We start from the raw sequence: 18,074 nt of genomic DNA, 5'->3' as shown, positions 1-18,074 counted from the left end.
GATGTTTACCAGAGGGGAGGTAGGGTGGTGGGATGGCTTAAATAGGTGATGGGGCTTAAGGGGTGCACTTGTCATGATGACTACCAGGTGATGTATGGAATTGTTGAATCACTGTATTCTACACCTGAAACTAATATAACACTGCATGTTAAGAAAAATAAACTTGTGGAGCACCTGAGTGGCTTACTTGTTAAGTATCTCTTGATTTTGGTGCAGGTCATAATCTTGCAGTTGTGAGATTGAGCCTTCCATTGGGCTCCATGCTACGTGGAGCCTGCTTGGGATTCTCTCTCTGCCTCTCCCCCAATTGCGCATGTGCGCACTCTCTCAAAAGTAAACTAAAAAAACTAAAAAAACTTGTACACATAAAATTCTCTCTCCCTTGAAAAAAGTAAAAGGGTATAAAATGATAGGCCATACAAATACTAACCAAAGGAAAGCTAGAATCAAAGTAGACTTGAGAGCAAATTACCAAGGATAAAGAGGAATATTATGTAACGATTAAGGATTTAATTCTCCAAGAATAAGTCCTAAATATATACCTAACAACAGAGTTTCCAAAGTTACAAATAGATAAAACTGAAAGGAGAAAGACATTCACAGTTAAGATTGAAGTCCACAACACTTCTCAGTAATTAAACAAGTAAATGGCAAATTAGTATGGATATGAAAGTCTTAACACTATCAACCAACTTGACCTAATTGACATTTATGAACAGACTATCCAATAAACAGTAGAATACATACATTTTCCAGTGCACTTGAGATAGTCACCAAAACAGATGGTATTCTGAGCCACAAAACCTTAATGAACTTAAAAGAACTGAAAGCATACAAAGGATGTGCTTGGACCATTATGGAATTATACTGGAAATTAGGGATATATTTGGAAATTCTCCAAACTATTTGGACATTAAATAACACGTTGAAATAATTCATGGTTCAAGGAGGAAATCACAAGGAAAGCGGAAAAAAATGTTGAAATAAATGAAACAATATCAAAATTCTGGGCTGCAGCTACCGCAGTGGTTAAAGGGAAATATAAAGCATTAAATGCTTATGCTAAAAAAGAATATTACTTTGGGGCACCTGGATAGCTCAGCCAGTCGAGCATCCAACTCTTGGTTTTGGCTCAAGTCATGATCTTGTGTTTCATGGGTTTGAGCCCCATGTCTGTCTTCACAGCTGGCAGTGCAGAGGCTGCTTGGGATTCTCTCTCTGTCCCTCCCCTACTTGTGCTCTGTCTCTTTAAAAGTAAATAAACTAAAAAACAAAACAAAACAAAACAAAACTTTGTATGGATATACCACATTCATTTATCCTTTCCTCCGCTGATGCACAGTTGAATTGTTTCTACTTTTTGGCTTTTATGAATAATGCTACTATGAACATTTGTGTCCAAGTTTTTGTGTGGACTTGTTTTCATTTCTCTTAAATCTATACCTAGGAGTGGGATGTGGTAATTCTTTAACTTTTTGAAGAATTGCCAGGCTGCTTTTGCAGAGTTGGCTACATCACTTTATATTCACACCACCAATGTTTGGGGGTTCCAGCTTCCCCACATCCATGCCAACACTTTGATTTTAGCTATCTTTCTGGTGTGAAATGAGTGGTATCTTATTGTGGTTTTGATTTACATTTCCCTAGTGACTAATGGTGTTGAGCATCTTTTCATGTGCTTAGTGGTCATTTATCTATTTCCTTTTGAGAAATGTTTATTCAAATTCTTTGTCCATTTTAAAGGTTAGGTGGTTTTTAAAAATTTTTTTATTTATAGAGCTCTTTATTCTGGATACAAGTCTCTAATAAGATACATGCTTTCTGAATATTTTCTTCCATTCAGTGGGTTGTCTTTTCACTTCCTTGATAGTGTCCTTTGAGGTATAAAAGTTTTTAATTTGGATGAAGTATAGTTTATCTGTTTGTCTTTTGTTGCTTGTGCTTTTAGCGTCCTAAGAAAACACTGCGTAATCACAAAAATGTATTCTCCTGTTTTTATTTCTAAGGGTTACAGTTTTAACTCTTACATTTAGGTCTTGGATGATTTGAATTAATTTTTGCATAATGTGTAGTGTGGTTCCAAAGATATTCTTTGGAAAGTTAAATGTTTATTACTACATCGTAATATATATTATGGTGGGACTCAGCCATCCTACTCTTAGATTTTTACCCACATTCACTCAAAATCCATATGCATTTATAAATATCAACTCTATTCTTAAGTGCCCAAACCTGGAAATAACTCAGATGGCCTTCAACTGTCCCTTAATTGCCTCCAAGTGTGGTACATGCTTGCAGTGGAATACAGCTCAGCAACAAAAAGGAACAAAGGTATTGACATGCCCAGTAGTGTGGATAAATCTCAGTGTCATGCTTAGGGAAGGAAGTCAGAATTCAAAAGGCTGCATATTGTCTTATTGTAGTTATATGACACATTTATGATATTCTTGGGAAATAAAACTATAGGAACAGATAATCGTGGTTGCCAGGGGCTTAGGGTGGGTAGAGGGGTTGACTTTGGAGCACAGGGATGTTTTTTGCACTCATGGAATTGTTCTTATATTGTTTCTGTGATGGTGTTCACATGACTTGTATGTTTGCTAAAACTTCAGGAACTGTACACCAAAACGTGTAAATTTGGTTCTATATAAATTATACCTTAATAAAAGGAAGATTAAAAAGTAGTTACTCAAAAGTATGTTTCCCTTTGAGGGTGGTGTTTCTCCCATCGCAAAGCAGTTTTCAGAGTTACCTCAAGGCTACTTTTCTTTGCTGTTTGCGCTCGTGTCACTTTACCCTGAGTAAAAAGTGCCGTTGTTCAGGGTTGTATTTGTGTAGGATCACTAAGAACATGAAATACTGCCAAGTTTTTTTCATCCTTCCCAACCACAGTCTGCCTTTTCTGCCCGGTCGCACTGCCACACAAACCGTGTGTATTCTTTACAGATGTCCAGCATGTAACACCATGTTAGTGACAGTTCTCAACAAGTATTTGTTGGAGTGCTGAGAAGGAAATATTAATTGTTTATATAACCTCATCTGCTTAAATTATACTTTAAAAAATGCTTATTTTGAGAGAGATAGTGTGCACGCATGCACATGTGTGAGAGCAGGAGGAAGGGCAGAGAGAAAGAAAGAGGATCCCAAGCAGGCTGTGCGCTGTCAGTGCAGCATCCGATTCGGGGCTCCATCTTACGAACCCTGAAATCATGACCAGAGCCGAGATCAAGAGTTGGACTCTTTGACTGACTGAGCCACCCATGCGCCCTTTAAATCATACTTTTTAAATAAGAAGAATCTAAAGCCATGTATATTAGTTTTCTATTGCTGCTGTGACAAATTACCATGAATTTGGTGGCTTAAAACAACACAAAGTTATTCATTTACTTTCTGTTCTGGAAGTTTGATGTCTAAACTGGGTGAGCAAAGGCTGCCTTCCTTCTGGAGATTCTCAGGGAGAATTTGTTTCATTCCCTTTTCCAACTTGTAGAGGAGCCTGGATTTCTTGGCTCACGGCCCTTAGTCCTTCTGGTGTCTCCTACTGTCACATCTCCAGTGACTCTCCTACTTCTCTCTTTCCCTGATACGGATCCTTTGATTACATTGGGCCCACCAAGATAATACTGGGTAATCTCCCCATGTCCAGATTTTTAATCCTATCTTCAAAGTCCCTTTTGCTATATAAGGTAATACATTCACAGGTTCTGGGGTTTGAGATGTAGACATTTTGAGGGGAAGCATTTTTCTGTCACACACAAGAGAAATCATTTAATAATGTCAAAAATTTAGGATTAGTATTTTAGAGGGTGAGGTGAATTGAGAAATGTCCTTGTATTTAGAGGTGCAAAATGGATAATAATACTTGTGAGGAAAAAGGAAGCATCTTAATATACAAGGAAAATGCAGGAAGATGTAGTACATTGCTATATGAGAATCTGTTCCTTTTAAAATTTTTTTTAATTTTTATTTTTTTTAATGTGTATTTATTTTTGAGAGAGAGAGGGAGACAGAGTGCGAGCAGGGGAGGGGCAGAGAGAGAGAGGAGGAGACACAGAATCTGAAGCAGGATCCAGGCTCTAGGCTGTCAGCACAGAGCCTGATGTGGGGCTTGAACTCACAGACCACGAGATCGTGACCTGAGCCGAAGTCGGACACTCAACCAACTGAGTTACTCAGGTACCCCTGTGCTCCATTTTTTAATGGCAACGGCACACCTTAACTCAAGTACTCTTAGAGCCCGAGGTCTAATTTGGATGTAAGAAAAAGCAATGTGTTTTAATTATAGTAAGCATAATCCTCCTTATTCTTAGGTTGTGACGTATTTAAGAAAATTTACTAGTAATATGTAAGTACCTCAGCATGTTAAAATTTTTTTTCAACAATAGTATAGCACAAAAGTGGAAATCCACCAAGCAAACTATTTGTTCCTGCCTGGGGATATACCTTGGTGTGTGTTTTTCCAGACCTTTATGATTCATTTCATATGTGTGTACTTTCTGTCTTTAAATAAATTTTTAGAATTTTAGTTTTTTCTATGTAAATGAGATCATCCCATATCTGTTAGCCCGTCCTTTTCTTAGGTATTTTATACCACTTTCATTTAGTGGTGTTAGCACCTAGAAATAAGAGATGATAGATGTTGGATGATGATAACTGTAACAGGTATAGATAAGTGCTTTTTTCTTTGCAGGCAATACATACATTAGCTCATTTAATATGCACAACTCTGTGAGACAGGTATTATTATCATCCCTGTTTGCAGATCAGGAAACTGAGGCAGAGAGGTTAAGTGACTTGCCCCGTGTTACGTAGTAAATGGAATGACTGGATTCACATTCAGGCTGTCTGGCTCCCAGGCTGTGTGCTGTACAATTCTGCTGAGTTTGCATTTCACAGGGAAGGTCTCGGTATAGCCCAGATGTGAATGCATTATTTGGTAAAACCTCTTTACCGAGTTTGCTTATTTCCTTTCCTTCCCTGGCGTACTTTCTGTTACACAGTTTTCATTCTTAGTTCGAGTGGGACAGGGATTTCTTCAGTTCAGAAGCTCCAATCTGAGTTTATAAATTCTAGCCTGTTTTTTTCCTTGTTACAAGATTTCTAAATCTGTTCCTGTTTTATTTACCTTTATAGTTAGAGCATGCCTGACTTTCATGATACTTGGAGGTCCTCTGCTGAAACCCATCATCTGCCTTTAAATTCAGAATCCCCTAATCATTTGCTATTATTGAGGGAAAAAAGAGAAGAAAATCCTGACCGAAAAAGAAAACAGTGCCCAGATTTTTTTTTTTTTATTAAGCATTTAAAAAAAATGTTTATTTTGAGAGAGAGTGCATATGTGCACGTGAGTGGGGGAGTGGCAGAGAGAGAGGAAGAGACAGAGAATCCCAAGCAGGCTCTGCACTTTGAGTACAGAGCGTGATATGGGGCTTGATCCCATGGACCGTGAGAGCATGACCTGAACCAAAATCAAGAGTCAGATACCTAACCAACTGAGCCACCTAGGCCCGCCCCCAGATTTTGGTTTCTAAACAGCATTCTCCAATAAAGGCAGTCAGGACTCCTTGATGAATTGGTTGATTTCAAGTTTGGGGAAATACAAGATGAGCTTGGAACATCTTTTGGTACCTGAAAATAAGTGCTCAACAAAACAAACAAAATTACCAAAGAATAAAAAGTGAAGTAAAAAAGATACAGGAACAATTTGAAGGGGATCTCAGTGACCAAAGCCAGCATGTTTGAACAACAAAATAATGATAGTAATCAATTGTAATCCATGAAATAAGTATCCATGAGTCCATACTACATCAAATAAACAACTGGACAAATGGAGGAAAAATAGTCCTTCCTTATAGTAGAATCCTAATTTACACATCTGGAAGGAATGATGGAAATAATTTGCCATTAGGCAAACCCACAAGTAATAATTGTAGGCAGGAGCTGTCTGTGGATGCTAAAGTTAGCAAAAACTATGATGAGAAACAGAGTGTTTGCTTAGTCTCAGTAGATTTCCCCATAAGGTCCTTATTAATTACAAAAGGAAAAATAATAGCTTCATGGTGGAGAACTCTGACAATACCAGCTTAACCAGCGATCAGTTTCAGCCTCAGTAATAGACACTGACATCATGGACGCTTTGCACTGAGAAGGGCACAGCATCATTTCTGTGATATTCTTGCCAAAAATGCACTACCTCAATTTAATCGTGAAGAAAAGATCAGACAACCCCCAATTGAGGGCCATTCTATAAAATAACTGCCCCAAACTCTGTTAAGTCTTTATGACCTCTTAGTCACCCATCTCTAGGTATTTAGTTTCAAAAATTTCTTCTGTTAATAAACTTTTATAACTCCTTATCCCCATATAAAACTTTGGTTCCCTATCTCCCTTCTTGTTTGTTTTTGCTGAGAGGGAAAGGAAATGGAGTATACAGAGCTCAGAGAATGATCAGGAATTTTGAATTATTTCACTGGAGAGAACTGATTTTTGGACTAAGTGTCAACTGCTCTTCCTCAGGAAAGCAGGGAATTCTCAATGACATGGCCCTTCATTTACTAGACTAAGAATAGAACACTACTATTCTGGCCAGTCTGTGTTCCCAGTCTGCTACTCACTGTCCAGCACTTGAGTGTTTTTGTCTTCCTTTGTTGTTGTTTTAAGTAGGCTCCACACCCAGCGTGGAGCCCGACTTGGGGGCTCAAACTCAGGACCCTGAGATTAAGTCCTTAACCGGACTGAGCCACCCAGGCCCCCTCACTTCCTTTGTTTTTATAATGAAATCTTAGATGTGCTAATTTAGACCAGAGGAGATCCTATCTAGGCCTGGCTTTCTATCACAGATGCTATAGCTTGTAAATATCTGCTGTAAAATAACTACTATCTTGTTGGCAGAGTTTCAGAAACTTTGGAGGAGTGTCACCGTAGATTCAATGGATGAGGAGAAAATTGAAGAATATCTGAAGCGACAGGGTATTTCTTCCATGCAGGAATCTGGACCAAAGAAAGTGGTAAGTAGTCTCCTGGGAAAAAAACCCCAAAACCTGAAAACATAATCCTCTGTTCTTTGAACTGTGAGCCTGCTCTCTGTTCTCTCCGAAGAACTGGTAATCAGTTCTCCCTTCCAGTTTTTTCTCAGCGTCCTAATCAGTGATCTTAGATGCAAGCCCGATTATGTCCGGTGTATTGAGGGCCACAGGTGCTCTCTGCCCTCTGGTGCCCCCACATCTGCCCCCTGGTGCTGCTACCCAGCCATGTGAGAGCTTTCCTCATTACGCCTCCAGCCCTTGTGCTAGCAGTGACTGCTTGTAAGTCAAGTCATACTGAATGTTTTCTAGTGCCCACGTGTTGCCCTCCCAGTTTCTAAAAGGAGCTTGCTTCATCATCTTGGCCTTTAAGACCTTAATTGTGCTCCCCTCCCCTTGCTCCATGAGCCCTGTGGTCTTGGCACCTGGCTCTGCCTTAGCCCTGATCACATTGAATTGTCCTTGCTGACTTTCAGATTCCTTAGGAACCAGATACTATCTCTTAGTCTCAAAGCTTGATCAGAGGAGGGATTTGTAATTGAAAGATGACTTGTGATCTAATTGCCTTGTACCAGCTAACCAGTTGTCTGTAGTCCAAGGACAAACCCAGTCAGGGGAATAATTCACCAACACCCTAGACTGTAGCTGCTCTGCTCCTCCCCTTTCCCAGGTGTACCGTCAGTCTTTGTAGCTCGCCTTCTTTGTGATTGTGTGTGTGTATGTTTTATGCAGTGAGTTTTTAAGACTCCTTAAAAGGCAGGATTTATTGCCCAGTGATCTCCGTGAATTAGTGTGGTTGCAGCATTTTATGAGGTATTTTTTCCTATCATTGCTTTGTGGGGTTTTTTTAATCGTGTGATTTTAAATTTCAAATGTACAGAAAAGAATGGAGAATACTATTTAACAATTCTTTGTGTGCCCGTCCACTCCCCAATTTTGCCATATTTCAGATCCTTTTTTTATTGGATATACTTAAACCTAATGATAGAGATGAAAAACAAAGAGCTTTACTGTCTCTTTTTTAATCCACTTAGTGTGGAGAATAGTTGTGGTAAGGTAGTCTCAATGGGGGTGTGCACAGCACCATAACACATGCTCCGTTGTGCTGGGGATTGGTATGGGAGGCTGGGCCACTGAGCAGGAAAAAGGTTTCTTTGCTGCTGGTTTGAGTGTCATTAGTAAATCCTCACCATTCTGCTGCTCTGAATATCTGTATCTGTTTTTACTTTTCTTGTAGGCCCCTATTCAGAGAAGGAAAAAACCTGCTTCACAGAAAAAGCGACGGTTTAAGACCCACAATGAACATCTGGCTGGAGTGCTGAAGGACTACTCGGACATTGCTCCTAGCAAATAGCCAACAGTTTTATTTGTGAGCAAAGAGTTCAGTACCATGTCAAGGTCTTTCTTGTTGATGCTGGGCTCTGAAGACTGTCTTCCCATTCTATTTCTTAGGACTGAGGAGAGGAGCAGTTCAGTTTACAGAACAAGAGCAAATTACCAAACTCCAAGCGTATTTTAATTGAATGGGCTAATGTGATATTCCCTGTTAACCTTCTGTTACTTCCGGGGAAAGGCGCTTAGCATGGCATGCAAGTGTCTTTGCTACTTATCTCTCTTTCTAAGTGGTTCCTGGTTCCATTTTTCTTCCTTTAGAACAAGTTTGCAGATAGTCTTGAATGCAATTTTGTTTGTTCCGAAAGGACATATTTATAATAAAATCACTGTAGAAGGAACTCGAAGATGTTCGTGGATTCAGTTTGTATTCTTTCTGTTCTTGGCAGTGGCAGACGGCAGCTCCGGCCTTTCACTCCCACAGGATGCCTGTTTGGGACCTTGTCGGACGCTGTCATCTGTGCTGTGGTGCTGAACACACGGATTTCACAATTGGAACACACTGTGTCCCCTTTGTTAGCAAATGTGACAAAGATACACTGCATGTGATTTTTAATGTTTTATGAGCATAAGTCAGTGTTATTTGCTTTTTTTAAAGTTTATTTTGAAAGAGAACACGCATGCGTGTGTAAGAGTGGGGGAGGGGCAGAGGGAGAAGGACAGAGAATCGCAAGCAGGCCCCGCACTGTCATTGCGGAGCCGGCATAAGTCAGTATTTAGCTTCTTGGATTTTGCAAGTCATGGGCTCATGCCATCTCCATCGAAGGTGGATCGAGTCTTCTGGCCAACCTACCCTGTCCCGCTCCTCCTCATCGGATCTGACCATGGTGTTTTTCGGGGGGAGGCTCCCTCTATCTCCTCTCCCTGTCACTGGCCGAGCTCATGAGAGCCGTTATCTAATCCATGGGTTCGTAACAGTTATGGTAATTTATAGGAAGTCTTCGTGGTTGTTCCAGCCTTCAGTGGCGGACTACCTGTTTCCTTCCCTCTGCTTGTTATATGGTGTGGGAGTCTTTAGGGTTGCTCCATACAGTCTGCATATCATAAATTGAAATTGCGGTGGATTATAAAAATCAGGTTCAGTGCTCTCAAAAAAGGTGTGATGGCAAACCCAGAGTGGCAAGCACTCTGTGCAGATGATGAGGGGTTTTTTTCTGTTTTAATTTTTATCCTTTCTATTTATTTCTCATCCATTTACATAGTCCTCTTACTGCTTACGTCTTTCTTACGTGCCAGCCCCAAAACATGGCCCCAGAAGATGTAAAACTAAGGCTCCCCATGGTAATTTACTTGTTTATTTAAAAGCTTATTTTTTTGTTTTTGAGAGAGAGCACGCAGGAGAAGGTGAGAGAGAGAGAGAACCCCAAGCAGGCTTTGCACTGTCAACGCAGAGCCTGACACTGAGATCATGACCTGAGCTGAAATCAAGAGTTGGACGCTTACCCAACTGAACCACCCAGGTGCCCCTCCCCATGGTAATTTAGAACATGGGAAACTCAACATGCCTTTGTTTCAGTTCTTTTTTTTTTGGGCGGGGGGGGGGGGGGGGTGTGCATGGGTGGTTTTGCCAGTAAGGAGAAACTTTTCAAACATTAAATGTCTTATGACACAAAACTAGTTTTCTTGTGAAAATTCTGGTGCAAGCTTATCTCCAAGTATACCTACTTTTTTGTGGTCTATATGCATCAGCCGGTTTTATTTTCCAGTCTTATTGAGATGTAACTGACATAAAGCATGAGTTTAAGGTGTACAGTATAATGACTTGACTTACATATATTATGAAATAACCACAAGAGATAATATCCACCATCTCATATAGATACAAAAAAATAGAAACAAATTATTTTTCCTTGTGGTGAGAACTCTTAGATTTACTCTTAATATATATCATATACCTTTCATATATACCATACAGCAGTGTTAACTGTAGTATATCACATCCCAATACTTATCTTGAAACTGGAAGTTTGTACCTTTTCACCACCTCCATCCAATTTCCTCTGCCTGACTCCTGCCTGTGATAACCACAAGACTGATCTCTTTGCCTTTGAGATTTTATTCGTTTGGTTTCACATATAAGTGAGATCACATAGAATTTGCCTTTGTTTACCTGTCATACTTCACTTAGCATAATGCTGTCAAGCTTCATCGATGTTTCAAATGGCAGATTTCATCCTTATTACGGCTGAATAGTATTCCGTTAATATTATTTCATTCCATCCACAATTTTTATTCACTTCTCTGTTGATAGAAACTTAGGTTGTTTCCATGGAGATGCAGACAGCTCTTCCATATAGTTTTTTGTTTGTTTGTTTGTTTTACTTTGGATGTACTCCCAGAAGTGGGATTGCTAGATTACATGGTAATTCTGTTTTTTACTTTTTTTGAGGAACCTCAATATTTTATATATATATATATAGAGAGAGAGAGAGAGAGAGAGAGAGAGAGAGAGAGTCCCATTTGTTTATTTCTAATTTTGTTGCTTGTGTGTAGTATTCAAAAGATCATCATCTACCCATGTCAAGGAACTTTTTTCCTATCTTTTCTTCTAGGAGTTTTATGGTTTCCACTCTTATATTTAAGTCTTTAATCCATTTTGAGTTAATTTCTGGGAGTGGTATAATATTGAGGTCTAGTTTCATTCTTATATGTATGAATGTCCAATTTTTCCAGCACCATTTTCTGAAGAGACTCTTCTTTATTGACTGTTCTTGGCTCCCTTGTCAAATACTAGTTGATACTATTTGATACTGTTTTAATTACTATAGCATTATAGTGTAGCTTGAAATCAGGAAGTGTGATGCCTCTGACTTTGTTGTTTTTTCTCAGGATTGCTCTAGCTATTTGGGGTCTTTTGTGGCTCCATATAAATTTTAGGAGTGTTTTTTCTGCCTCAGTAGAAAATGCCATTGGAATCTTGATAAGGATTGCATCGAATCTGTTAGTGTATAGGAAAGCTGCTGTTTTTCGCATGTTAATTTTGTATCCTGCAACTTTACCGAATTTGTTGATTAGATCCAGCAATTTTTTGGTGGAGTCTTTAGGATTTTCTTTATTTAAAATCATGTCATCTGCAAATAGAGACAGTTTTACTTCCTTTCCAGTTCTGATGCCTTTTATTTTTCTTGCCTGATTGCTCTGGCTAGCACTGCCAGTACTATGTTGAGTAGGAGTGGTGAGATTGGGCACCCTTGTCTTGTTCCTGGTCTAAAGGGAAAGCTTTTAACCTTTCACTATTAAATATTATGTTAGCTGTAGGCTTGTCGTATATGGCCTTTATCATGTTGGTATGTTCCTTCTGTATCTGATTTGTTGAGTTTTTATCATAAATGGATGTTGAATTTTGTTAAATGCTTTTTCTGTATTGATATTTTTTAGATCATTCTGTTGATATGGTGTATCACATTGATTGATTTGCATACGTTAAAGTGTTGTGGCATCCTAAGGATAAATCCCGCTTGATCGTTATGAAAGGTCTATTTAATGTGTTGTCAAATTTGGTTTGCCAGTATTTTATTGAGATTTTTTTGCGTCTGTGTTCATCAGGGATATTGGCCTGCAGTTATTTCTAGTAGTGTTCTTTTTGGCTTTGGTACCATTGAAATGCTAGCCTTGTAAAATGATTTTGGGATGTTCTCTTTGAGTTTTTGGAAGTTTGAGAAGCATTGGCATTAATTCTTTAAATGTTTGGTGAAATTCAACTTGAAGCCATCCTGGGTCCTGGGTTTTCTTTTTTGGGGGATTTTTGATTGCTTATTCAGTTTCCTACTAGTAATTGGTCTGTTTAGATTTTCTGCTTATTCCAGATTTAGACTTAGTAGGTTGTATTCTGTTGGTAGGTTGTATTCCTGGGGCACCTGGGTGGCTCAGTCTATTGAGCATCTGACTTTGGCTCAGGTCATGATCTCACAGTTCACGAGTTCAAACCCTGTGTTGGGCTCTGTACTGACAGCTCTGAGCCTGGAGCCTGCTTCTGATTTTGTGTCTCCCTCTCTTTCTGCCCCTCTCCCACTTGTGCTTTCTCTCAAAAATAAATAATAAAAACATTTTAATAACAAAAATTTTTTTTTAAGTTTTCCATTTTGGGGTACCTGACTGGCTCAGTGGAACATGTGACTCTTGATCTTGAGGTAGTGAGTTCAAGCCCCATGTTGAGCATAGAGCTTAAACAAAAACTTATTTTCCATTTCTTCTAGGTTGTCTAGTTTGTTGGTATACAGTTCATAAGAGCCTCTTATCCTCTGTATTTCTGTGGTATTTGTTGTAATGTTTCCTTTCTCATTTATAATTGTGTTGATTTGGATCCTCTCTTTTTCTTGGTTAGTCTAGCAAAATGTCAATTTTATCTTTTCAAAGAACCATCTCTTTGACTCCTCTTTTCTATTGTTTATCTGTTCTGTATCATATTTCTTTTTGGTCTAATCTTTATTATATCTTTCCTCCTGTTCACTTTTGGCTGAGTTCTTCTTCTAGTTCCTTAATGCTTGGAGTTATTTGCAGTCTTAACGTTTTGTCTAAAGGTGTTTATTGCTCTGAACTTCGTTTAAGAACTGCTTTTGCTGCATCTCAAGTTTTGGTAGATTGTGTTTGCATTTTTGTCTCAAGATACTTTTTAATTTCCTGTTTAATTTCTTCTTTGATCCATTGGTGGTTCAGGAGAGTGTTTAATTTCTATATATTTGTGAATTTTCCAGTTTTCCTTCTTTTATTAATTTCTGGTTTCATACCATTGTGGTCAGAGAACATACTTGGCATGATTTTAACCTTGTTAAATGAAATGTCCTGAGACTTAATTTTTGGCTTACCATATGGGTTATCCTAGAAAATGTTCATGCGTGCCTGAGAATGTTCTGTATATGTTTGTTAGGCCAATTTGTAAGTATTGTTCAGATCTGCTGTTTCCTGCTGGTTCTTTGGATGATCCATCCATGTTGAGTGGGGTATTAAAGCCCCCAGCTACTAATGTTTCACTTTATTTTTCCTTTTAGCTCTGTTAGTTTTTGCTCTATATATTTAGATATTCTGATATTGGTGCATAAGTATTTATAACTGTCAGATCTTCTTGAAGAATTGACCCTCTTATCAATATATGATGATCTTTGTATCTTTTTATCATTTAAGAAAATTTTATTTATTTATTTTGAGAGAGAGAGAATCTCAATCAGACTCCACACTGTCAGTGCAGAGCCTGACCCGGGGCTTGAACTCACAAACCATGAGATCATGACCTGAGCCAAAATCAAGAGTTGGACACTTAACCAAATGAGCCACCCAGACACTCTTTTACCAATTTTATAAGCCTATTTTGTCTGATAAATGTGCAGCTACTCTTGCTTTTTCTTTTTTTTTTTCATATCATTTCCTTGAAATATCTTTCACCATCCCTTCATTTTTTGTATATGTGTATCTCTCTTTTTTTTTTTCTTCTTTTTTTAAGTAGGCTTCATGCTCAGCCTGGAGCCCAGTGTGGGGCTTGAACTCACAACCCTGAGATAAGACCTGGATGCTTAGCTGACTGAGTGACTGAGGAGCTCCATTCTGTGTGTGCCTTAAGGCTAAAGTCAATGTCTCGTAGACAGCACTTCATTGGATCTCGTTTTTTAATAGGTGTTCTGTGTGTATCAGTTGCAGAATTCACTTAGGCTTAAAGGAATTATTGACGGGCAGACTTATAGTTGCTATTTTGTTAAGTTTTTTAGACTCATTTTTGTAGTTTTATAGATCCATTATTCCTTGTGTCAAATTTTATTTTTGTGTCTTTTTTAAAGACACAAAATTTTTATTTTGTTAAATTTTTATTTATCTTGAGAGCATGGGAAGGGGACAGAGGGAGAGAGAATCCCAAGCACGCTCTGCACTAATAGCCACAACCAGCACGATGGGGCTTGATCTCACGAACTGGGAGATCATGACCTGAGCCAAAGTCAAGAGTTGGCCACTTAACCGACTGAGCCACTCAGGTGCTTCTGTTTGTGTGTTTTTTTTTTTTTTTTGATGTCTTTTGTATCAATATGCTTTGACTTGTTTATCATGCTCCTTTGTGTAATTACTATAGGTTTTTCCCTGTGGTTGCCATAAAGTTTATATAAAATATCTTAAAATTGTAACACCTTATTTTAACCTGATAACTTCAATAGGATTTCTCAACCTCACCTTTTACTTTTCCTCTTGCTCACACTTTGTTACTGATATTAAAGTTTATGTATTTTTAATACTGTGTAACTAATAACAGATTATTGTTATTGTTCTTTTTCCTGTTTATTTTTTAACTTTTAAACTAGAGTTCTAAGTGAACTGTGCACTGTTATTATGTTACAGAATCTGACCTTGACTATATTACCATTACCAGTGAGTTTTACTTTATGGTGGTTTTTCAATGTTAATTAGTGTCTTTTTACTTTCAAGAACACCCTTTAGCATTTCTTGTAAGGCAGGTCTAGTGGTGTTGACTTCCCTCAGCTTTTGTTTTTTGGGGAAAGTCTTTATTTCACCATTTCTAAAGGCCAGCTTTTCCAAGTATAGAATTCTTGGTTGACAGGTTTATTTTTCTTTTGACATTTTGAATAGGTCATCCTATTCTCCCCTGGCTTGAAATGTTTCCGATTAGAAATCCTCCGGTGGTCTTATATGGGTTCTTTGTAAATCATTTCCTTTTCTCTTGCTTTCAAAATTCTGTCTTTGACTTTTGACAATTTTTTTTAACATGTCTTGGTGTATCCCTATTCAGGTTCAACCTATTTGGGGTCCTCTGGGCCTTGGGATCTGGATGTATCTCTCTCCTAGGTTTGGGAAGTCTTTTGCCATTATTGCTTTACATACACTCTCTCTTCTCCTTCTGGAATTCCCATAATGTGAATATTGTTTCTTTTGATTGTGTCCAGTAAATCCTGTAGGTTTTCTAACTCCTTTTCATTCTTTTTTCTTTTTGCCCCTCAGACTGGATAATTTCTAGTGTCCTTTCCCCCAGTTTGCTGATTCTTCTACATGGGAGAGTCTGCTTTTCAAACTTAAGTTCTTCAAGTTCTTCAGTGGGGTCACTTTATTTTCAGTTCTAGGATTTTTTTAACGCTTTCTATTTCACTATTGAACTTACAGTTTTGTTCTTTGATTGTTTTTTGACGTTGTCTGTGTGTTCTTGTAATCACTACATCTCAAAAGGAATATCTGGAATTCTTTGGCAGTTCACAGATCTCCATTTGTCTCAAGACTGTACATGTTTACTTTGGCACAGACAGTTTGGTTTTCTGGACGTGTCTGCTGGTAATGTCATTGGGCAGGTAGGGCTTGCTGTCAGGTCTATTTCTTGAAGTCACTGCCCGGGCTCTGAGCTCAGGGGTGCTGGGGGTGTTACTGGCTGAGATCAGTCGGGTAGGACTGCTGGCTTGGTTCCCTGGCAAAGTGGGTCTATAGGATGGGCTCCACGGTTGCCTGGGTTCTGTGGTCAGGCTTTCTAGATGGTCAGGACTGGGTACTGTACTCAATAGGCGGGGCTATGAATTAGCTTCTCTGCACTGGGAGGGCAGCAGGACAGGCCCCAGGGCCTGCCTGCACGGCTCAGTTTGCATCCCCAAATCAGGCATGGCTGAACATTGAATTCCCTGGCTAGTTGGGGCCCATGGTTCTGCTCTGCAGGTGGGGATCACGCTCTGTGCTCTCTGTTCAAGTGCTACTGTAAGCGGGTCTGTTGGATGGTCCATACAGCCCCCTGTGTGCTCTGGTGAGGTTCCCTGGCTGGCTGGCTGGGCTAAATGCTGTATTCAGCAATGGCTGAGGCCATGACTTAGTTTCCCTGCGCAGGCTTAGCAGGAGAACTAGCTTAAAGGCCGGTAAGACTTTTTTTAAGTGTATTTATTTATTTAGAGTGCATGTGAGTGGGGGAGAAGCAGGGAGAGAATCCCAAGCAGGCTCCGTGCTGTCAGCCCAGAGCCCAGCATGGGCCTTGAAGTCCTGAACAGTAAGATCATGACCTGAGCTGAAATAAAGAATTAGCCGTTTAACCAACTGAGCCACCCAGGTACCCCAAGACTTTGTTGTTTTGACTCAAGCCAACCCACATGCCATGTTCTCTGGCTGAACAGGGCTACTGGCTTTGCTCTGCAGACTGCTGAGGTCTGCCTGCCAGACTGAGCGCTGTGGGCTACGTGGCTTTCTAGCTATTCTGGCCAGGCTCTCTGGTCTGGCAGGGCTGAGAGCTACACTCACCATTGGCTAGGCTTATGACTCCACTCCCTCTAGGGCTGTAAAGTCTCTTCGTTTGAGGACCCAAATCAGGCAGATCTGCACCCCACTGACTTCCCTGGTCATACTGTGTCACTGACTTGCTTTTGCAGATGAACAACAAAGCCACCGCTAGAACTCCTTGGGTGCTGCAAGTGGGAATATGGGCTGCTGAGATCCAAGTGCTGGTTGTTGCAAGCCCTTCCTCCCTGCTCTGTCATCATCAGATTCTCCTGGTCAAGCTCCATAGATTCCCCTGAAATCTCCGTGTAGCCACACTGGCGTTGGGGCTCCTAAGAAGTGACCCATGACTGGGGAGCTTGATGGCCACCCTGGGCTGTTTTTCCCCTGGAGGAACCACAGGTCTAGGGGAGGGCAGTGCAGTCTGTGGGTAGTCGTGCCTTTATTCTTCTGATATGGTCTGTCTTGGTCTCCGGGGTACAGGAGGGTGCTTCAGCCTTGCCTTTGTTGTGTTCCAGAATTCTCTGTGGTATTTTCTCCTTGTATAGTTGTTCTCGTGAGGGGAAGCAAAGTCATGAACAACCTATGTCGCCATCTTGGTGATATGGCCTGGAAATGCATTTTGGACATCTCAAGCACTTCAGCTTGTTTGGCAGGGAGACAGACATGAAGGCCCTCATCCCGGATTCTCAAGGTAAAATATTTTATTGCCAGGTATGTATTGCTAGTACTTTCTAGCCAAGCCTGTGCTCACCAGTATTGTAAACCAGGTTGATAACTGATTTCTGTTCTCTTGTCTAAATTCATTTCAGAACTGAGGAAATTGAGGTCTAGAGAAATGCAGTGTTTTGCTAAATTGTCACACGTGCAAATTCGGTATCTTTACCTCATTCACTTGCATTTTGTGTGTGTGAAGACTTGATCCGCTTTGCCTGCTGTGCAGCAGAGAATTTTCTCCATATACCCCTTTTTGTGGTAGGGGGATCGGGTCACAGCCTTTGTGGGAAATTGTGACAGGGTCCCAGTTGTGTCTCACTAAGAAGAAATATTTTACATGGGCTTCTGGGTGTCTAAAAACGTATCCACCAGAAATTCAAGTTAGAGTTGAAGTCCCATTCTTGCCTCTGCCCATTTCTGCAGCAGCTGCTGGGCGCTTAGAAGCAACTGGGGAGAGGAAAAAAAAAAAAAAGCAACTGGGAAGGAAAAAAAAAGCAACTGGGAAGGGGTGTGGCTGGGTGAGTGAAATGGTGAAGACCATATTGATCTCCAACAGATGACAGTCACTGGAGCTCTTAGGGGATAGCTGAGACAGATGCAGCCGTGCCCGGACAAGATGTAAACCTTGAACCTGTGGCTGCCATCACAGCCTGGAAGCATGGCCAGATGCTGGTGGGAGCTGGGACCCCTGGAGCAGGGTATCGACAAGAAGGCAGTGTGGGGCCTCCCACTGTTTCCAGTCAGTGTTCGTAGGGAGGGCGCAGC

The 18,074-nt window shown here is 40.1% G+C and overlaps 1 protein-coding gene across 4 annotated transcripts in view; it reads left to right on the top strand.

Annotated features, from left to right (window-relative positions):
* Positions 1-8,963, top strand: part of GTF2E2 (general transcription factor IIE subunit 2) — an 80,469-nt gene extending 71,506 nt beyond the window's left edge. For 3 of the 4 annotated variants that reach the window (XM_040490167.1, XM_040490171.1, XM_040490168.1), the window contains 2 exons: positions 6,892-7,007; positions 8,260-8,761. In XM_040490167.1, the coding sequence (XP_040346101.1) occupies positions 6,892-7,007; positions 8,260-8,376 (233 nt within the window). In that variant the 3' untranslated portion in view covers positions 8,377-8,761. Of the gene's footprint in view, positions 1-6,891; positions 7,008-8,259; positions 8,762-8,803 lie in introns of those variants that run through there. The other variant, XM_040490169.1, reaches the window with a different exon arrangement.
* The last annotated feature ends 9,111 nt before the right edge of the window (positions 8,964-18,074 follow it).

Source organism: Herpailurus yagouaroundi, unplaced genomic scaffold (assembly GCF_014898765.1).
Source record: "Herpailurus yagouaroundi ecotype Mexico unplaced genomic scaffold, PumYag 181, whole genome shotgun sequence".
NCBI lineage: Eukaryota > Metazoa > Chordata > Mammalia > Carnivora > Felidae > Herpailurus > Herpailurus yagouaroundi.
The sequence above is the reverse complement of the archived record's forward strand: the minus strand, read 5'-3'. Positions and strand labels throughout refer to the sequence as shown.